Genomic DNA, 18,625 nt, shown 5'->3' on the forward strand with positions numbered 1-18,625 from the left:
ATTGCACTATCTTAATAGGCTCGGCTGAGATGGTAAACATGGGAAATATTCTGATTTACATCCACATGTTATCTATCACAGTCATTGTAATTTCGTGATGTAAAGCAACATTGTGGCTGTTCATGTTTAATTCCAGAGATAAGTAGAATAATAATGAAAGAACTAAACCCAGCTGATAAAAAGTGTGTGTTTGAAATTTAAATACTGTGATGGAGAAATTGGTTGACAGGCAGATTTATGTGGAGCTCAGCTGTGGGAGAGGGAGTCAAATTGAGGAGAGTACCGACTGGCACTGTTTCAAACTCTTCATTAATCAGATTCATCATTACAAGTGTGTGTGTGTGTGCGTGTGTGTTCCTGTGCTGATATCTTTTTGAGGACCATTGAAAAAATATACCAAAGTGAGGACATTTTTGGAAAGTGAGGACACTTTGACCGGTCCTCACATTTTCAAAGGGCTGTTTGAGGGTTCAGACTTAGTTTTAGAATTAGACTTAGGTTAGGAGTTGACATTTACTTTGGATGGTGAAGGTTAGTGTAAGGGGCTGTAAGGGAACGTATTATGTCAATGAGTGTCCTCACTAAGATAGAAGTACAAACATATTTGTGTGTGTGTGTGTAGACAGATGGCTGGATGGATGGATGGGTGGGTGGATAGACGGACAGATAGATCACCTTAGATTGAATCTGCAGAGGAGATTGAATAACAATGCCACACTGCTCCTGTCGAATTGAACCAAGTGCCATCCTATTTAATTTCCTCCGCCCTCTCCTTCTCCTCTTCCTCCCCCTCCTCCTACTCCTCTTCCTCCATCTCCTCTTCCTCCCCCTTTTCATCCTTCCTCCTCCATCGCAATGACCGAAGCCCTCCAGCTCTGGAGGTCCTTCAGTCCCATAAAACACGAGCGAACGAGAGGCCCTGACAGGTCCTCACGGTCCTCCACCACTCAACAGATGTGAAATGGGCTGATGGGCTCCCCAGAGAGACGGAGAGCTGGATGTTGGAGCAGGCGAGGGAGGAGTCCAGTGCGGAGGGTCAAGAAAAAGGAGTGATGTAAATGTCAGTTCATACGTAGCAATACGAAGTGACAGGTAAATGAAAATACCTCTCACTGAATCACACTCCTTAATGATTGTTTTATTGAATATGCACAGGCATGGCTCCAGGTCCTGTGAAGCAACAGCACCTTCTACTGAGTGGTGATGGTAGTACGCTACTGTGCAGCTTGAGTTATGATGCTGCTCAGTACACTGTATGGTAGAGGAATATTTTTTTTATTAATAATATATGTTTAAAGGGTTGTGATTTTTTTCTCAAAACATGAGTATTTCAATTTTTGGATTTTCTTCAATGTATAAAAAAAACATTTAATCAAACAGCCACAATATAGTGCTATATACTGTATTTAATAATTTCCGTCCCATGTTGTGTATATAGTGTATATTAACTATTAACATATGATGGCAATTTATATTCTATTTCTGCTACACTTCACTGATATGACAGCTTTAGTTGTTACTTTGGCTATACATAAAAACTTACTTACTTGCTTAGTCTGAATAATAAATATTTAAATATTGTATGATGTACTTTTACGTAACAGAACAATGAAACAGCCTACTTACTTTGATTAATTACGTTATATTAATATTATAATTTATTTAAATTTTTTTTAAATTTTTTTTACTATTTTGACTCCCCACTGGTCCCACATTAGATTCATACAAAAATTTTAATAATAAACCAGGCAACCTGTCCTTCTCTCTTCACATTTTGATTATTATTATGAAACAGAAGAGCATATAGATGAGAGTCCTGAAAATGAAGTAAAATCTCTTGCAATACATTGCCAATGTTTGTTGGTAGAGTCAGTGTGAAGCACATCTTTTTTTTAGATGTTGCTACTTTTAGCCTAACTACTTGTATCTTAATTGGTCCTCCACCATTGAGGAACTGAAGGAGATAGCAGACAAATCAGTTTTTCCTTTTCATTAAGTAAGTATGCTGAGTCTTTTGCTGCTAATAGGACATTTTAAAGAAGCAAAAAAAAGAGAAGAAACTCAATGAGCAGACCTCAATGTCTGAGTGGTTTATTAGAATAAGAAAGTTGACATAGAGCAAAGTCTCCATGCGGAGTGACAGGCAGAGCTCAGGACAACGTGGAGAATGGAGAACAACTGCTGGAGTGTGTTTGTGTATGTGTCTAATGTATGTGTGCTTTGTGCAGTTGTCGGAGGGTGCATGCACATGTTGCTCTTTGCGTGATGACAAACAGATTTTCTTTGCGGACACAAGCACACACACTTGCATGTACTGTACAAATTCACACGTCGCTACTTCTGTACACACACAGAGGCTGTGTCGTCATGCAGCTACTGCACTTTAATTACATGTAAGCATCAAGGTTATGTACAGGTAGTAGGAACATCTGTTGTCATCTGATGACACTGTGCCCCGAGGTACCCGGGCCGACGGCGGGCCAGACTCTGGCCAGAGCTGTAGGGCAGCGGGGTCCTTCACAGTAGCAGGAGACTCCCCTCTACGGGAGAGAAGTCTCTTTATAAACCTTAGATTCAGCGTCCAAACACAAGAGCTCAGCGCTGCTCACAGTACTGCTTCATTGTCACTGTCAACACAACAGCAATCATGATAGTCATCAGGTTCATCTTCAATGATGTCATCAAATCCAGCACACCAGAGAATTGAAATTGAAATCATATACAATAATATCCCATATCATTTCAAACAAAATATCTACCACAGAAACAAACCATAGAAAAACAAACATGACAAAGATGATCAGTGCGGACTAAATAGATCTACAATTTTACAAAAATGCAAATGTTGATTTTGTTTTCAGATTTTTTTGTGCTTTTTTCGCTTGGATGTTGACTTGGAAATGAGCAGTGTCATGTCACTGCTCCTCGCTGCAATGGATGGTGGGTTTAATATAAGTCAGGCTCCGTTTCTGGACTCTCTTTAGGGCGTAGAGCACATACAGTACAGTACAGCGGAGCACTGCAGGGCGAGATGGCAGTTATTGGCTGTGGGGGGGGGGGCATCGCATCACTGGGCCACACGGCATAAACAACCCCAACACACGACGGCATGGTCTCTTCAAACACGAACAAAACAATATACACGCATAGGCTGGGTCATGAGAGGTGGGTGGGAATTTAATTTAATGCGTGTGTGTGTGTGTTTGTATGTGTGTGTGCAGAGGCAGGGGACAGAGAAAGAAAAAAACTCCAAGCAAAATAATTTCCGAGCAAAGGAAAGCAATTTACCATGAGAGCGGCTTTGAAAATGTCTTACAGAAGATGTGAGCCGAAATAAAGCAGTTTTTTGTGAATTACTTTGATTTCTGCTTATGTCACCAGCTCAGTAAATTAACCAGCCAACCTTTAAAAGTGATAAACACGACGAAAGGGATGTAGTGTGTGTGTGTGTGTGTGTGTGTGTGCAGAGAGATAGTCTGAGTCTGTTAAGAATAAAAGGGCAAGCGGAGGAAGAGGACAAAGTGCAGCTGTTGTAAAGAGGAGGAACTGGAATGACATGAAGTAAGTAAAAAGAAGAGGGAGGATGATGGCTTTGATAAACAGAAATGACCTGCATGTGGTTACATCTGAATTCTTTAGATGCCCCATAATGTCGAGCTAAGGTAATTAAATTACGCAGTCAGTAAGATAGCATCGTGTACTGTACCTTTCCTAGAACCAGCCAGTGTCGGGCCAGTTCAAGCGTGAGTTTTATTTCTGATCTTAATTCAATTGCGTCCCGTATTTGGTAAAAGGGCCCTACAAAGTGTGTGTGTCTGTGTGTGTACGCATGCATGCATGTGTGTGTGGTTGGTGGTTAGTGGAGGGGTAAAGAGCTGGTTGAACGTGCACCTCCCTCTCAGGGCTGATGTGTCTGTAGTAATCTTCTTAGGGGCTCATCAGGCCATTAGAGGGCCGGGAATGTACTTTGCCTAATCAAGCATGTTTAGTGAAACACCGTAGGAGATGCGGAGCGAGGACACGGCTGGCTGCGCACACCGGCCGAGTCAGAGAGGCCTCATTCACACACACGTACACACACATAGATAACGCAGGCCATGGCAGAGACGGGTAGACGGGGAGAGAGATAAAGAGAGACAGAGATGAGGCGCCGGGCTGGTGGAAACCCCACTATCCTCAATACTAATGACCTGTTTCAGGGTAGAATGTGTAAAGAATACACAATTCTAATGTGGAGAGGCTGTAATGCAGTAGCATCGGGCTCGCCTGCCTGACCTCCTCCTCTGTCCTTGCCTTCATAAATCTCTTACACTGCTGCACCTCACACTCTCTGCTGTCTACCTTTTAGGGCTGGGTATCAAAATGCAAAATGTCAGCCGGTGTCAAATGTCTGGTCGGAATTACAATCTTGTTAACTTTGTGTTGGATGGCCAGTTCTTGATTTACATCTAATCGTTGTTGAATGTAGACTGTGTTTAAGACAGTGTGTAACGCTCCATTGCTTTGGCTCCTTTCGTTAAAAAGTATTATGGCAAAACACTTTTCTTAACATAAGGTATTGATCCTTATCATATAGGCCTTAGAATTTAATCATTTCAAATGATACCCATCATTTCAAATGATAGTTTTTACATGAAATGCTCATTAACAGATTTTTGGCCACTTGGGGCCAGCGAAAAAAAGATATGAAGACATTTTAGTACTATGAGGCTCATGTGTTGGCATATGGCTGTTTGTCAACAATATCATTAATTTGAAGTTGTGTGTGTTAACCTAATTAAGGTGATCTAATATTCACTCTCCTAATTCTCCATTTTTGGTCTCTACCAACTCTTGGATCTGGATCTTTAGCTGTTAAATGTTCAAGTATGTCTACTAGCTAGTCATTGACTTTGACTGTCTGTTGCTGCCAGGTAGTGTTGATCATTGAAGCATTATTGTTGAAAACAGCTGCCTGAGGAGGCCCAAACGACCCTGATAAGATCTGTCCGAGTGAATGTTTCATGACAGGTCAGTAAACCAGAGCCAAAAGCCAAAAACAAAATACAAAGCAACGCAGACTTGCTTCAAATGAAAAACAGGATTTTGTGAAAACATATGTTTGCTCTCAAAGGCGTCATGTCATATTGGCATTAGTTTCAGAAAAACTCAAAACAATCCTCGGCCCTAGCTTTTGTACTTAATAATATATAATGTTGGTATCTGCCATCTGTCCCTTCAACAAAGCACAGCCCATAACCTCTGTCTTATCTGCACATCTTTGTGCACTGTGTAATGGTTTGAGTATCTTGTATAGCGTTTACTGATCCCAGGCTGTGACACTGTTATCACAGATTTGTGAATGTCAAGCAAAGAGCTGCTGCACAACACAAAAAAGTGACTCAACAGAGAAAAGAAGGAGGGTGAGGATGACAATACATTTGATCAAAGCAGGTTTTTTCACACTCAATATGAGCAACACATTCGTGGATACAAGCCCTAAGAGACTCACACGCGCACGCAGACACACAAAACAACCAATGTGACCCAGATGAACTAAAGCTATCTCTGGATCTACATCTGAATCAAGAACGGATGAGAGCGGACATAAAACAGAAAACATCAAAAGACAACGGAGAGAAAGAGTAACTCCACACCCAAGTACACCCATGCCCATCTGTGTTCTTTATCCCGCTTTTGTTGGGGAACACACTGAATGACAGAAAGGGATAAAACCACAAGGGATGACCATTGTGACCGTTAGCAGTGCCCCAACCCTGGCCTCAGCCCCCGCTTCAGCCCTCAGCTCCTCCCTATCCTGGCAACTGGGTGAAGCATTAAGAGATGCCCGGGCCCGGTCGGTACATCTCACATGACGGATGGAGCCGCTGTCCTCTTCATTGATATTCTGCTAGGCTGTGGTTCTGGGCTAGGTCTCTGACTCTTAACGGCTATTTGTTGCCGCAGTCTCCTCATGCTTCTGGGGCACAAAGAGGCTCAGTGTCGGGCAGAAGAGGCTGAATGTAGGTCCCAAGCGGCCGAGCCTCAGAGCCTCAGTCAGACAGCCAGACAGCCACAGCTCACGTTCCCCCCTTTTCAAATGGGCTGTGGAGCCCAGGGAGGCCTCAGGTCAGGTCAGACAGACCCAGGCATACTGAGAGGGATCGAGGGAGAGAAGAATGGAGCGGAGATATTGTTCCTTTCCCCAGCGCCCTGCTCTTCCTGACGGCTCTACGCTTTAGCTTGCTTTGCTGAGAAAACTAGTATCATAAAAAAATATCAAATTAAATTGGCTTTATCTTCATCCGTATATGTTTCTTGCTCATTATTGCTCTCTTTCAATTGATCATGGCTCTGTCCAGTGCTGCTCATGAGGTACTGGGAATCACAAAAAATTACTCAACCCTTCAGCAACCCACCCCTCTGATTGGTTAACACATCCAGAGACACATAATAAAATACATTTATCTCTCTGTGATTGTTTACAGAAACTTCAATATATAGTTATTCTTCACAGTTTGGACAGGACACTGGTTGGGGTTGTCGTGACCGCACACATTCACACAGTCAGATACACACACAGACGCACACACTGCAGGATTCATTGAGAGTCACAGTCTCTGGCACGGCTACAACAGTGTCTGTCCCATTTGAAATCCAGAGTAAAGCACATTGTTTTCTGCTGGATGCCCACTGGCACAAAAAAAAAGGCAGAACCAAAAATTTCACACCCAAAGAAGATCCATGGCGTCAAAACAGTGAACAAAATGTTGGAGGGAGATCTTTCACATTTGGCGCTACAAGCGAAATTGTCTTCTTATTTAAATCTCCAAACAGTCTTTTTTAGAAGATTCCCCGTCCTTTTACATCCCTCTCTGTGCCGCACTGTTTGTCCTGTGGTGTCAAAGTCACACTCTCTCGGCCGTTCCACAAACAGAGTAGAGGGGTGCGCCTCAGATTAAGAGCAGAGGAACGGAGATGTGAGGGAGAGCGTTCTCCTCTTTTCCACTCTCTCTGTTTCTGTTCTCTCCGTCTCTCTCTTCAGTCGGCTGAATGACGTCATTGAACATTGAATGACAGTGAGAGAAGACAGACAGGGAAAGGTTGGACCTGGGACAGTGAGTCTGAGGGGTGGACTTCTTCCAGTTTACTGTTGGAGGGAATGAGCGTTCAGAGAGAGTTTGGTGTCAGGGCTCTGACACTTCACCTCACTGGCCACTAGGGGCACGCTCTCCCATGTTCTTCACTAGAAGATGGCTGAAGTCAGCCAGTTCCCCCAGCCCTCGAGGCCCATGCATGTCTGGCCTGATGAGGCCCTGGCGCTGAGGGTGATAGGGCGCCCCATTGTTGCTGTTGTAGTTGAGCACCTCGTGACTCCAACGGGGCTCCCCATAGTCCATGTGGGGCGTGGGAGCAGAAACCACCCTCCGTCTGTCGGGGGAGTCCTGTGGTGTGGCGGGGTAGATATATTCCCCAGCTGAGTTCCTCAGGGTGCCACTGGGACGGCTGCCGCTGTGTTCCCCTCTCTGGGTGGCTAAGATCAGGTAGCGCTGGCGCTCTGTGTGCAGAGGCAGCACAACTTCACCTGGGTCCTCTATCCGAACCATCCCTCCACCACCTCCATGCAGGTACTTGGAGCTCAGGTAGATGACAGAGTTATTGGGGCAGGGCATCCCCACAGTGGTAAGGAAGGTCTGGCTCTGGTCCCAGTCAGTGTCCGGAAGATGCATGCCCCGTTTCTGCTGCAGTGGAGTCTGCTCCGGGGTCGGCAACAATCCCGGATCCATGTCTCCTTTAGGCCAGCCGTTGGGCGTGACGAAGGGGTTGTCTACCTGCGACCTCCGCCTCTCTCCGCCGCTGGTTCGCGTTACGCTCATTACAGAGCCACTGCGGCCCTGTCCCAGCATGCTCTGCTCTTTGTCACTTTTGCGGCGGGCACCATTAGCTCCGGAGCTGCGGGAGTGGCGGTGGCGATGACTCATTATCCAGCAGACGGTGAGGCCGGAGAGGACGGCTCCTGTTGCGAAGGCTGAAACTGCAGACACCACCAGCAGGTTCACAGACACCAGGCCGTCAGGCTCCTCGATGAAACTCTCTTGGAGCAGCATCCCTGCAAAGATAGAAAGCACAAATAAAACACATTATTGGTCAGCTGGTGGAAACATCGAGGCAGCGTCAGTATTTCCTGTATTAAACATGTGGGAGTTAACAAATGGAAAGAGTGGCCAATTTTCTCTCTCCACTCTGTGGGTGGGAATGGTTGTGTGTTCTCTAGCCAAGATATCTTTGGCCTAATTGCCTTCATTAAATAAAGTGGATGGTGATTTTAATCTCTGTAATAACTGTCTTCCTGATTGAGAATAGCTTTCAACCTTAACATGTTTCACAACATTAGCTTTATGGGGTTAGATTCCAAGTCTGGCAGTAACACTGACTAATAACGTAAAAGTTTTCAAACCATGAAAATCTATTATACTTCCAATCGATATGTGGTAGACGTGCTGCTTTTTGCTTAGATAACTAAGCTAGTATTTCTTCCTTGTTGCATCTGAATGCCGAAGTCTGCACAAAGAAACGTAATGATGAACATAAGTCACCTTACAAGGCCGTGAATTTCTGTGTTTCATTAAGAACATGTGATGTAGTCTCTTGGAGATAACTGTTTTATGAATAATTGAGGATATGGACACGACTAAACCACAGCTGCCATGGATCAATTAGGAAACTGCCAGCAGAGACGTTGTTCTTTGCTGCGTGAGCTCCTGGGACCAACACCAACCAACACAATGAAAATGTGCCAGGGGAAGCAGATTGGAGAAAAGCAGATGAAAGAACGAGGTTTTACAGAGAAGAAGTTGCCTGAAGCAAATTCGAACATTTGGGGCCTTAAAAAAACAGTAATGGCTGTTAACTTACAACACCAATAGCGCAAGAGAGGGAGGACTGTCTCCACAAGGACAGCAAAATAAATCCTTTCTCGCAGAAAATGAATGGAGGTCATTAAAAGACATCGGGTCCCACTCAGTCATTTACACACAGAGCAGAAAAAGAGGCAGGAAGAAGAAATAGAGGGGAAATTAAAGTACTGAGAACACTTTTTTAAATAAACATACTTTATTGTCTGACAAATTCATTTTTAATGGCGACAAATGGAGTCGGTTGTGGTGCGGGCGCTCTTGTATTAGACAGCCTGGTGGTTAATTAATGTGGCCTGTGGCTTTGTATAATAACGGTTCAGCCTACACGTTGACATTAAGCTGTGGAATGGCAGCTTAAACCCTGTGGGAGAGAGCTGAACTGCAGTGCTCAGCCGGAGGTGCTCGCGTGCACATTAAAAGGGCAGTTCACGACTCTTAACCACAGACCAATCTATTTATTGAATCTGGTTTAAAGTAAGTACAATGACACAGCTAGTAAAGAAACAGTTATTTCCTTTAAGTTGAAGCTGTCAACTGTGCTTTACTAAAAAATTGTGTATCAATATACAAAAGCACATTAAGTTGCACAATATACATATGTTTATGTATAAAAGAGAAGGAAAAAGATAAGGTGATCACAGTTCTGGACAAATTTTGACCTTATGGCGAGTTAAACCTTTCCGACTAACCTGAAATAACCCTAACCCTGGTTGAAAAGTCAAAGTATTCGTCAAGTGAACAAAATCATCAGGTACCTGTCATGATACTCTTTAACTCATTAACTTTTTAGTGCCAGTCCAACTAAAAAAGAAAGGAAGGGATCATCAAAGTCAGTCAACTGGTGGTGGACTAGCATTCCCATCACTGAAGACGTGTTGCTAGCATGTCTAAAAATATCACCGATAGAAACACAGCCTCAGGTAAAACCTCACAAATTGTCTCTTCTTTTTCAAACAGCTGCTTCATAGCCAGGAAATCTGCGTTGTGGCCTCGAAGTGTCACTGTACTCTAAAGTGTACAGGTAACAAATGACCAAAATTATGTTAAACTATTCATCAATCCTTTGCCACTTGCAATTTCTTCTTATAACTCTAGAAAATGGACCCTTGACACAATCGATGCAAGTCCTCACTCTCGGCAAGTTTGCAGTTTCCATTGACTGAAACCTGGCGTTAATCAACTGGGCTTGTTGGTCAATCAATATCTTTTTCAGCATTAATTAGTCCTTTCTCACCAATCCAATAAAGTCAATGATACATGTGGACACAGGCTTAGTTACAGACTGTTAATGATGTGACGTGCACAGTTCAGTTCAGTTCATCCTCGGATAAACCCCTCTGAATAAACAGAGATCCCATTTTATCAACAGGATGGGATATAATATTAAATTGAAATGTGTTTTTTTTCCATTCGTTTGATGTGAACACGTTTTCTTTTAAATTTTTCTTTGCTCTTCTTCCAATTAGTTTATTACATCTCATGAATATTAATCCTAGGATAATATATTTCCATCTAATATTTTGGGCTAAAATTGGATGGCTCAGAATGATTTATCGTCAAAAATAATCCTGAGGTTGGTTATTGCATTAGGCTTTAGCTTTGCATTTTAAAGTATTTATTTAACAGAATATTAATATTTATTCAGGAGGTTGGTTTTCACCCAACAGGATGTAAAAACTTGATTGCTCGGTATCTCAAAATTGCTCGGCACACAGATGGCAGCTCATAATTTGGATCTCACAACATAATATATCCTCCTCACTTCATTCCTCCAGTGTCGCACAACCAGCTTATTGTTACACACACGCTAACAAGCGCAGACTTCCTTTTAGCTTATTGTGTATTAATGTAAGCAGCCATGTTCCTCTGTGTTTATATAGACTTTGGCACTCGCTCACTGGAAGTTCTTTTTCTCCTTGAACACATTGTTGGCATCTTTGTTGCAGCAGCCTAAACATGCCGCTGCCTAAACACTCCTGCTGTATTTATTTCCATGTTTCAGGCCAATATTCGGTTTGGAGCGACTGCCAGCTTCAATTTCATTATTGCTCCTCTCGTCTGTAAAAGGGGCGTTTATGGGGGGGGGGGCAGCATTTGCGACGCAAAGAAAGGCATTTGGAGGTTACATTTCTAGCATGATCATTTGTAGTTTAGACACACACAAACACACACACGCACACACACACGCACACGCACACACACACACACACACACACACACACACACACACACTGTAGGAGTCAGGAAATGAATTGATTCATGGCTGGATGTTTATTTTTTTTCAGTAAACCAGAGCCTTGATGACTTTGTAAACAAAAACGAAGCGCCACAACCGCAACCGCATAAAAATTCATAACAAGACGGCAACACGATGGGGGGGAAACCACAACTTTCTCTCACACACATCACAGATGGCATTGTTCTCGCAGCACCCAGCTGCAGAGGTTGTAGATATTCCTCTAACATCTATACCTCAGCTGTGGTCCAGGGTCGCTGTGTGGCACTTCAGATTACATTCGACACAGTGAAATAATACTGCTGTCATCTTCATGCCGGAGGAGAGGCATCGACATGTGTGTGTGTGTTAGTAGTGTTCGTCTGTGTGTGCAATTCTGTAAAACACACTTCCTCAGCTCTCTCTCTTTGACATGGATGCTCAGATATTGAAATTATTTTGTCAGTTTCTTTTATCTCGCACATAAAACTCTTTTCTAGATTCACAAAATAATTTGTCAGCCTCTGGCAATAAGTTGAAAAAGCAGCTGAAAATGAGATGCTGGATGATTTTGGTAGTTTGTGTGTGTGAGTGTTTATGTGTTTGTGTGACAGCAGACGGGCTCCTCTGCTTCCCACAGAGAGGTGACAGTAGCTTGCACACCTTCTCCTCCCTTCAGCTCCTTCTCTCCCTTTTCCAATCCTGCTCGCTTATTAAAGCTTAATAGAAGCCAACGGCTCTGCCTGTCAGCCTGACGCACATTGAGCTGCTTGTCTCGAGGCTTCCAGCTCCAATTAAAGCGTAACAATGAGAGGAGAGGAAGAGGAAGAAGGAGAGAAGGAGAGAGGAAGAAGAGTAGAGGGAGAGGGAGAGGAAGAGGAAGAGGAAGAGGAAGAGGAAGAGGAAGAGAGGGAACTACAATGAGAGGAAGGGGAAGAAGGATAGGAGAGGGAGAGGTAGAGGAAGAGGGAGAGAGGAAAGGACGATGAGAGGAAGAAGAGAGGAAAGGAGGAGTAGAAGAAGATGAAGATGAGATGAAATAGGAGGAGTGAAAATAAATTGAACAGGAGAGGAAAGAAGGAGGAGAGAAAAGAGGAAGAGGAAATGAGAGGAGGAGGAAGAGGGTGAGGTATGGAAGAGGAAGAAAGAGAGAAGGAGAAAAGAGGCAGAGGAAAAGACGAAGGAGAGAAACGGATGAGGAGATGAAGAGGAAGAGGAGAGGAAAAGAGGAGTAGAAAGAAGAAGACTTAGAGGAGAGGGAGATGAAAAGTATAGGCGACGAAGAGGAGGAAGAGAAGAGGAAAGGAGTAGGAGGAGGGAGAGGAAGAGGCAGAGGAAGAGGAAGAGGAGAAATTATTTTATGTATGTTGAGGCAAAGTAACGAAATGGAGGGATGATGTGAGACAAAAGAAGACGAGGGCTGAACCAACAGAGGTGAGAAGATGAGGAGTAGAAAAGGGTGGATTAAAGCGCTGAAGAGGGAGGACAAAAGGACATGAAGGGGAACAGAGAGCTAGTTTGTACCACACACCATGAACAGCTGTGTCAGTGAGAGGATATTTGTGTCTATATACGTTTGCACCAGTCAACTGTCAAATTCAAAGCACAAAGGAGCTCATGCACCGTTTCAATTTTTCTTTGATTTCCTTTGTCTCTCTTCCACAGTCATCTGCTCCTCATCCTCTAACTCCATCCCTCCCTCCCATCCTCCTGTGAGCCGTTAATCCTCTCCCCGTATCTCTCCCTCTCTTACCCACCACTTCTTTGATCACCGGGGGTGGCGGCATGATGGGAGTAATAGCTTAAAAATTCATAAGCGAAGGGAAGAAACTTTTTTTTTTTTTTAGTCACACACTTTAGAATCCACCCAAGTTCTTGCACATTCAAATGTGATAATAAAACCCATAAGAAGCAATGTTTCCGTGACTGTGCAAACGCTACATCTGTGGTCATTACTGATCGGAGGGATTTTTTCGCGGCTGCCTCGAAGTTTTCTCTCATGTCTTCTCCCCTCATCTCTTCTGACCCCCCCCCCTCCATTCTGCCGGTGAGTAGGGGGAAATTAATGAAAAGCCCTGCAAGCTCCACGCCAGTTGTTGAACATTTCCCTTGATCAGAACGCTGGCACACGGCGGCGTGTATCTGCTCGGCCCATGCGCACGCTTTGGCAGCACTTTTGACAACAGCGCCGCGAACAAGTGTGTGTGTGCGTGAGATAAAGAGACAGTCAGATGAAGGGGAAGAAGATAATTTCCCAACCCACCACCAGTGATTATGATCTTGATTAGACACATGCATCCAAGAGATAATCACAGTTTATTACAGGGTGGGTCTAATTTTCCAAGGTTCAGCCGTCGTTTCTGTGGCGCATGATACTTCTGTTCTCTTCACGGCCCTGGCTGAAAACTGGGAACAGTCCAGCATCACACAAGTGAACAAGTTCAATCTGAGTATCTAAACCAATGGCTCCCAACCTGGGGGGTCCGGACCCATTAGGTGGCTGTGAGATAAATTTGAGGGGTCAATGGATTTTGAACAAGTTAGGAAATAGGAAAAAAACATATTCAACTTATTTTTGATGAACAAAACTACGTACATAAAATCATGGAAATGGAAATCCTTGCAGCTTAAATAGTTGGCCTCTATTGGAAGGTGTGCATGATTGTGGAGAGTGAGGGAAGTCACATGACTGGACCAAGGCAGCTCAAGGTCACGGCCTGAACAAGATGGAGAGTGTCGCTCCATTAAACTTTGGAGGGTTATACTTAGGGTTGCAAAGGGGTGGAAAGTTTCCGGTAAATTTCCGGAAACTTTCCGGAAACTTTCCATGGGAAGTTTAGCTCGGGAAGTTTTTTTACAAACTTTTTTCTCATCTTATTCTACAGAACAATGCCACGTGCACTATCTCATGTGTGGAGGCATTTCACCTCATCCAATGTAGAAGGAAAGGCTGTGTACATTTGCAAATACTGTGCAAAGACCTATGTTAAGAATGACACAACGATGCAGAAGCATATAGTCAAGTGCCCAAAGTTTCCTCAGGGCTCAAATCAGCCTATGACAAAACAAAATGTTTATATTCATGTCTGTATATGAAAAGGTAAATACAGTTAGTATAAATTACCCACAACATTTCCAGTTTATTCCCGTTTATTCCCGTTAATTCCCGTATATTCCCGTTTATTCCCGTTAATTCCCGTATATTCCTGTTAATTCCCATGGAAAGTTTCCCACTTTGAATATTCCCGGAATTTTGCAACCCTACTACTGAATCGAGTTCCATCAAATTTGGGGTAGGGCAAGGCCAAATAAACCATCACAATATTTTGTTGTGGATCCAGATTTTTTTCACTTTCTATAACATTGTGAGATAAATACCTTGATCCCACTTCTGCTTAAATAGACCACCTGTAGATGGGTGTGTATTATACATGATTGTGGAGAGTGAGGTATGTCACGTGGTGTATGTCACATGATTGGAGCAGCACAGCAGTTCCTCTTCTTCTACCCCTCCTTTCCTCTCTTCTTCCTCTCATCGTCCTTTCCTCTCTCCCTCTTCCTCTCCCTCTTCCGCTCTTCTTCTTCCTATCCTTCTTCCCCTTCCTCTCATTGTAGTTTCCGCTCTCCCTCTTCCTGCAGGTGTCGCTCCATTTATGCAAAAATGAACCAACTACACTTTTAGACGAATCAGTCCACTTCCGTTTTCCTTATATTACTTATAAAAGAACTAGTCAGTGAGGATCCGTTCGACCGTGCCGGAGGGACGTGCTCCACTGAGCGCCATTCTAGTTATTAAAAAGAACCATCACCAGACCATCCAAATGGCCTGAAGAAGCATGTTTCACCTGCTTGCCTCCTGAACCTCCTTTAATTACTGTCTGTAGGTGTTCACATTTTTAGATGTTAATGAATTAATTTGGGAGCTATTTGAGGCTGCCCACAGTTCAATAAGTTCCTTGATCAAAAGCCAGCCGGGCCAACTTTTATGCAGTTTAAGGGCCGGAATTATTAGAAACACGGCACATCAAAACAGAACAAAGAGACTTCAGATCATCCCGGCGGACCTGTCGATGCCACGAGTGCACACTTCTGAGCTTGATAGGTTACGACTGTGTCAGTGTAACGCCGCTGATCTGAGCGACTTTCATCTTCCGAAAATCCACCATTTCCCTGCATGTTAATGTGTTTATGCAAGCGGTGATGGCAAGGACGCACGTGGCGAAGCATGTGCGCCGCGGTGTGAATGAGTGTTTATAGACGTACGAATGTGAGTGTGTTAATAGGAGACTACACACGCTTGCTGCAACCATGGCTCAGTGATTTTGCTCATTATCCTTTTCTCCTTTGCCTCTGTTGAAAGACTGCAGGCAGTATTTTGTTTCTTGTTTTTAGATATCCTTCTCCTTCCCGCTGTCTTACAAATTTTTTCTTTTTACCATTCCTATTGCTTTTCTTTCAGCAGATACACTATAGCCTGAATCTCACCCGCTTTTTCTTCTACTGCATCTCTTTCTTTCACACGAACACAGTATACACCACACGTCGTAGCGAACTGTGAAGCTCACACACCCATGATCACCGGGAAAGAATTAAAGCGAAAAAAAAGAAAAGAAAGAGAGGCACAAATGCTGCAGAACTCCTTACTTGGACCGAAACTAGCCAGCTCGTAAAACCATGTTTACTTTTGGGGATGATTGTAAAAGCGTTTACTGTCCCTCCCTGACAGCCTTTCCAGAGCATGGCCGAGGGAAGCTGCTGCAAAGCTTTGCAAGACTCCAAAGTAAAATAAAGATAAATATATATTTTCTGAAAAATACTCCCCCCCCTTTCTTGGCTCCTGAGGATCAGTCAGACATGTCCATCTCTTGCAACCCGAATGATCAATATGTTAAAACATTCATGCGCAGCAGCCATGTGTTTGCAATTAAAATTCCATAAAAATCTCTTCCAAAAAAACCTGCAGTTAATAGATTCAGGTCTTGGGCTGCAGGTCTATTAGTGAGGGCAGATCAGGCATTGGGCTGGCTGCAGTCAAGTTTCATAATGATGGATGAATACCACATACCTGCACGACTCTTATGCAGCATATACATCCCTCTCCTCCACCACCTGCTCTCTCCCTCTAGTTGCCCTGTGTAGTTTGACTTTAACTCTCGTCCACTTTCCTCATTTTTTGGCTTCCTCTCCATCTTGTGCTCACAGAAACGTCTCTGCTTGGGGTAAATGAGGTAAGGCTGGAGTTGCTTGGGGGAGAGCTATGTGTTCAAATCAGCAGAGGGGCCTGACTCCCTGCTGTTGCCATGTAATCAAAAGCTACAGGATGTTTTTTTCTCTTCTTCTTTGTTTCCCATAAATGTTTTCTCTATCTTCACAGCCTTTGCACATGTGCTGCTGTGAGGAATGTTCCTCATTAAATTTGTGGATTCAGTTATATCAGGACATCTTGTTTCCCCGATCCGGTCAATCTGCAGCAAAGGGCAGCTTATCGCGGGTGAGACTGTTTGCGGTTCCAGCAGCTTTCAGACAAAACAAAGCAACTGGGATGTGGTGAAAACTGCGAAGAAATAAATTGTGTGCCGGAGAGAGAGAGCTGTGTGCATGTGTGGAGAAAAACGTTCTCTCAGTAGGGTGCAGATTTTACGCTTTTCCTCTATATGCTATGAGGGATCGCAGTGCGGGCTGGTGTTTTCATTAGGTAATTGATATTCTCATTTCAGGTGCAAAGCAAAAGCAGAACGTGGGGAGCAATAATAAATATTCACAAACATGACACAGGCAATAAATTGGAGCACAGGTCCGCATTGCGTTAACGATCTGCCCAGAGGGTTCAGGTCTCTCATTCCCAAATCATGAAGCAGGCAATTTCAACTTAATCTCTCTCACATGCTACAACCATACATCACGTCAGAAGCATGTACGGTGTTATACAATACACCCACCAGCTGAAAACACATGCCAATTTGTTTTTATGTTAACACCCCCAGCGCTGGAGTGCTGGCCTCCATTCAAATTTCCAAAGGTTTAACAGAATGATTAAACCATTAGGCCTCATGCTGCACGCCATCTGGCGGCTGATTGAATTTGCTCTCGCCCCATTCGCTCAGCCGCCCGCCTGTTTGGTTAATTTACAGGCCGCCTGTAATGAAATGTCTCTGCTGTGACACGCAGGTGGACCGTGCCATCACGACACATCCCGAGCAACGGGAGCGATTGCTCAGAATCACAGCACCAGTCGGCCGACCTGAACCGAGGAGGAGTTTATGGTGATCGATACAGAGGCGCCGCCGCAACAAACTCAAGAGTTGATAGAGATAGGAAGTGGCTGAGGGGAGAAGTGACAGTGACAGAAAGAGCAAGGAGGACGCGTCAGAGGGAAGAGACACATAAAATGAAGTGAGAGAGAATGAGATGGAGAGAGAGTGTGATTGAGTGGAAAAAGTCAGAGAGAGGGAGTGTGAAAAAAGTGGTGTAGTGTTATTGATGTGTTGCGGAGAGGAGGAAAAGTGTTGTTTGATGCAGGGAGTTATGGGAACCGACCATGGTCGATTTCCGCCTGGGTGATGGACACAGAAACAAGCCCCAGTGTGCGTGAGCTGGGTAGTTACAGTTCTCTGGAAGTCATGCTGCAGGACTCTCTGTTGAGTCATCACACAGCGTCTGCCTTCGTTTCACTGGTTTACTATTATTCAGCACTGGACACACACTCCCCGCAGGCCCTTACTCTTCATCATGCCTGTGTGTGTGTGTGTGTGTGTGTGTGTTTGTGAAAGGTCAGCGAAATTCCTTAAATGCCAGTGTCTGGCCGGTGGCTTCAGTTTATGTGATGTAACCCTGGGTTCCTCTGATAGTCTGATCCATCAATCTCTCTCTCTCGCTCTCTCTCTCTCTCTCTCACACACACATACAACGACACACGAGGAGAGTGACTCCTGAAGAATTGAATCCCTACTTGCACGACCGTAACCGTTAATTAAGAGCTAACCCCAAATCCAACCCTACGCCTAAACCTTAACCTAACTTTATCTTAAACCAGACCAAAGCCTTAAGTAAAATCTTAAACTGAACTCAAAGGATGTCTTCACCCCTAACTTTTTCAGATGTATACGTCCCCAAAACATGAGTAATGCCTGCGCCACTCATTGGCATAATGTGTTACCTAGCTTACCCTAACCTTAACTATCCAAACTAAATGCCTTTCCAAAAATGTCCCCACTCTGTAGGGTCTATGTTTAAAATGGTCCTCATAAAGGTATATGTACAGGAACACACACCTTCTGTTTGAGGCTAGCATCTGGATCCAACACATTCATCCCATCACACACAGACAGCAGATACATAAACAATATACTGTCTTGCCAACGCTCATGTTTTGATAAAAGTCCAGCTTTCTAAATTTAAACTTAACTTAAAACATGCGTCAGTACAAACACAAAGCAACAAAATAGGTTCATCAAAAGTAACAGAACTCATTATGCAAAGCAGGCCCTGTCAGTGTTTTGTCATATCATTGGAT

The 18,625-nt window shown here is 43.9% G+C and overlaps 1 protein-coding gene across 1 annotated transcript in view; it reads right to left on the reverse strand.

The window, feature by feature from the left end:
- Positions 1–7,187: 7,187 nt before the first annotated feature.
- sema6bb (sema domain, transmembrane domain (TM), and cytoplasmic domain, (semaphorin) 6Bb) overlaps positions 7,188–18,625 on the reverse strand; it is a 65,200-nt gene continuing 53,762 nt past the window's right edge. The window contains exon 16 of the mRNA XM_061078457.1: positions 7,188–8,089. Within this exon, the coding sequence (XP_060934440.1) occupies positions 7,188–8,089 (902 nt within the window). The remainder of the gene's footprint in view (positions 8,090–18,625) is intronic.

This window comes from Limanda limanda, chromosome 9, assembly GCF_963576545.1.
Source record: "Limanda limanda chromosome 9, fLimLim1.1, whole genome shotgun sequence".
In the NCBI taxonomy this organism is placed as follows: domain Eukaryota; kingdom Metazoa; phylum Chordata; class Actinopteri; order Pleuronectiformes; family Pleuronectidae; genus Limanda; species Limanda limanda.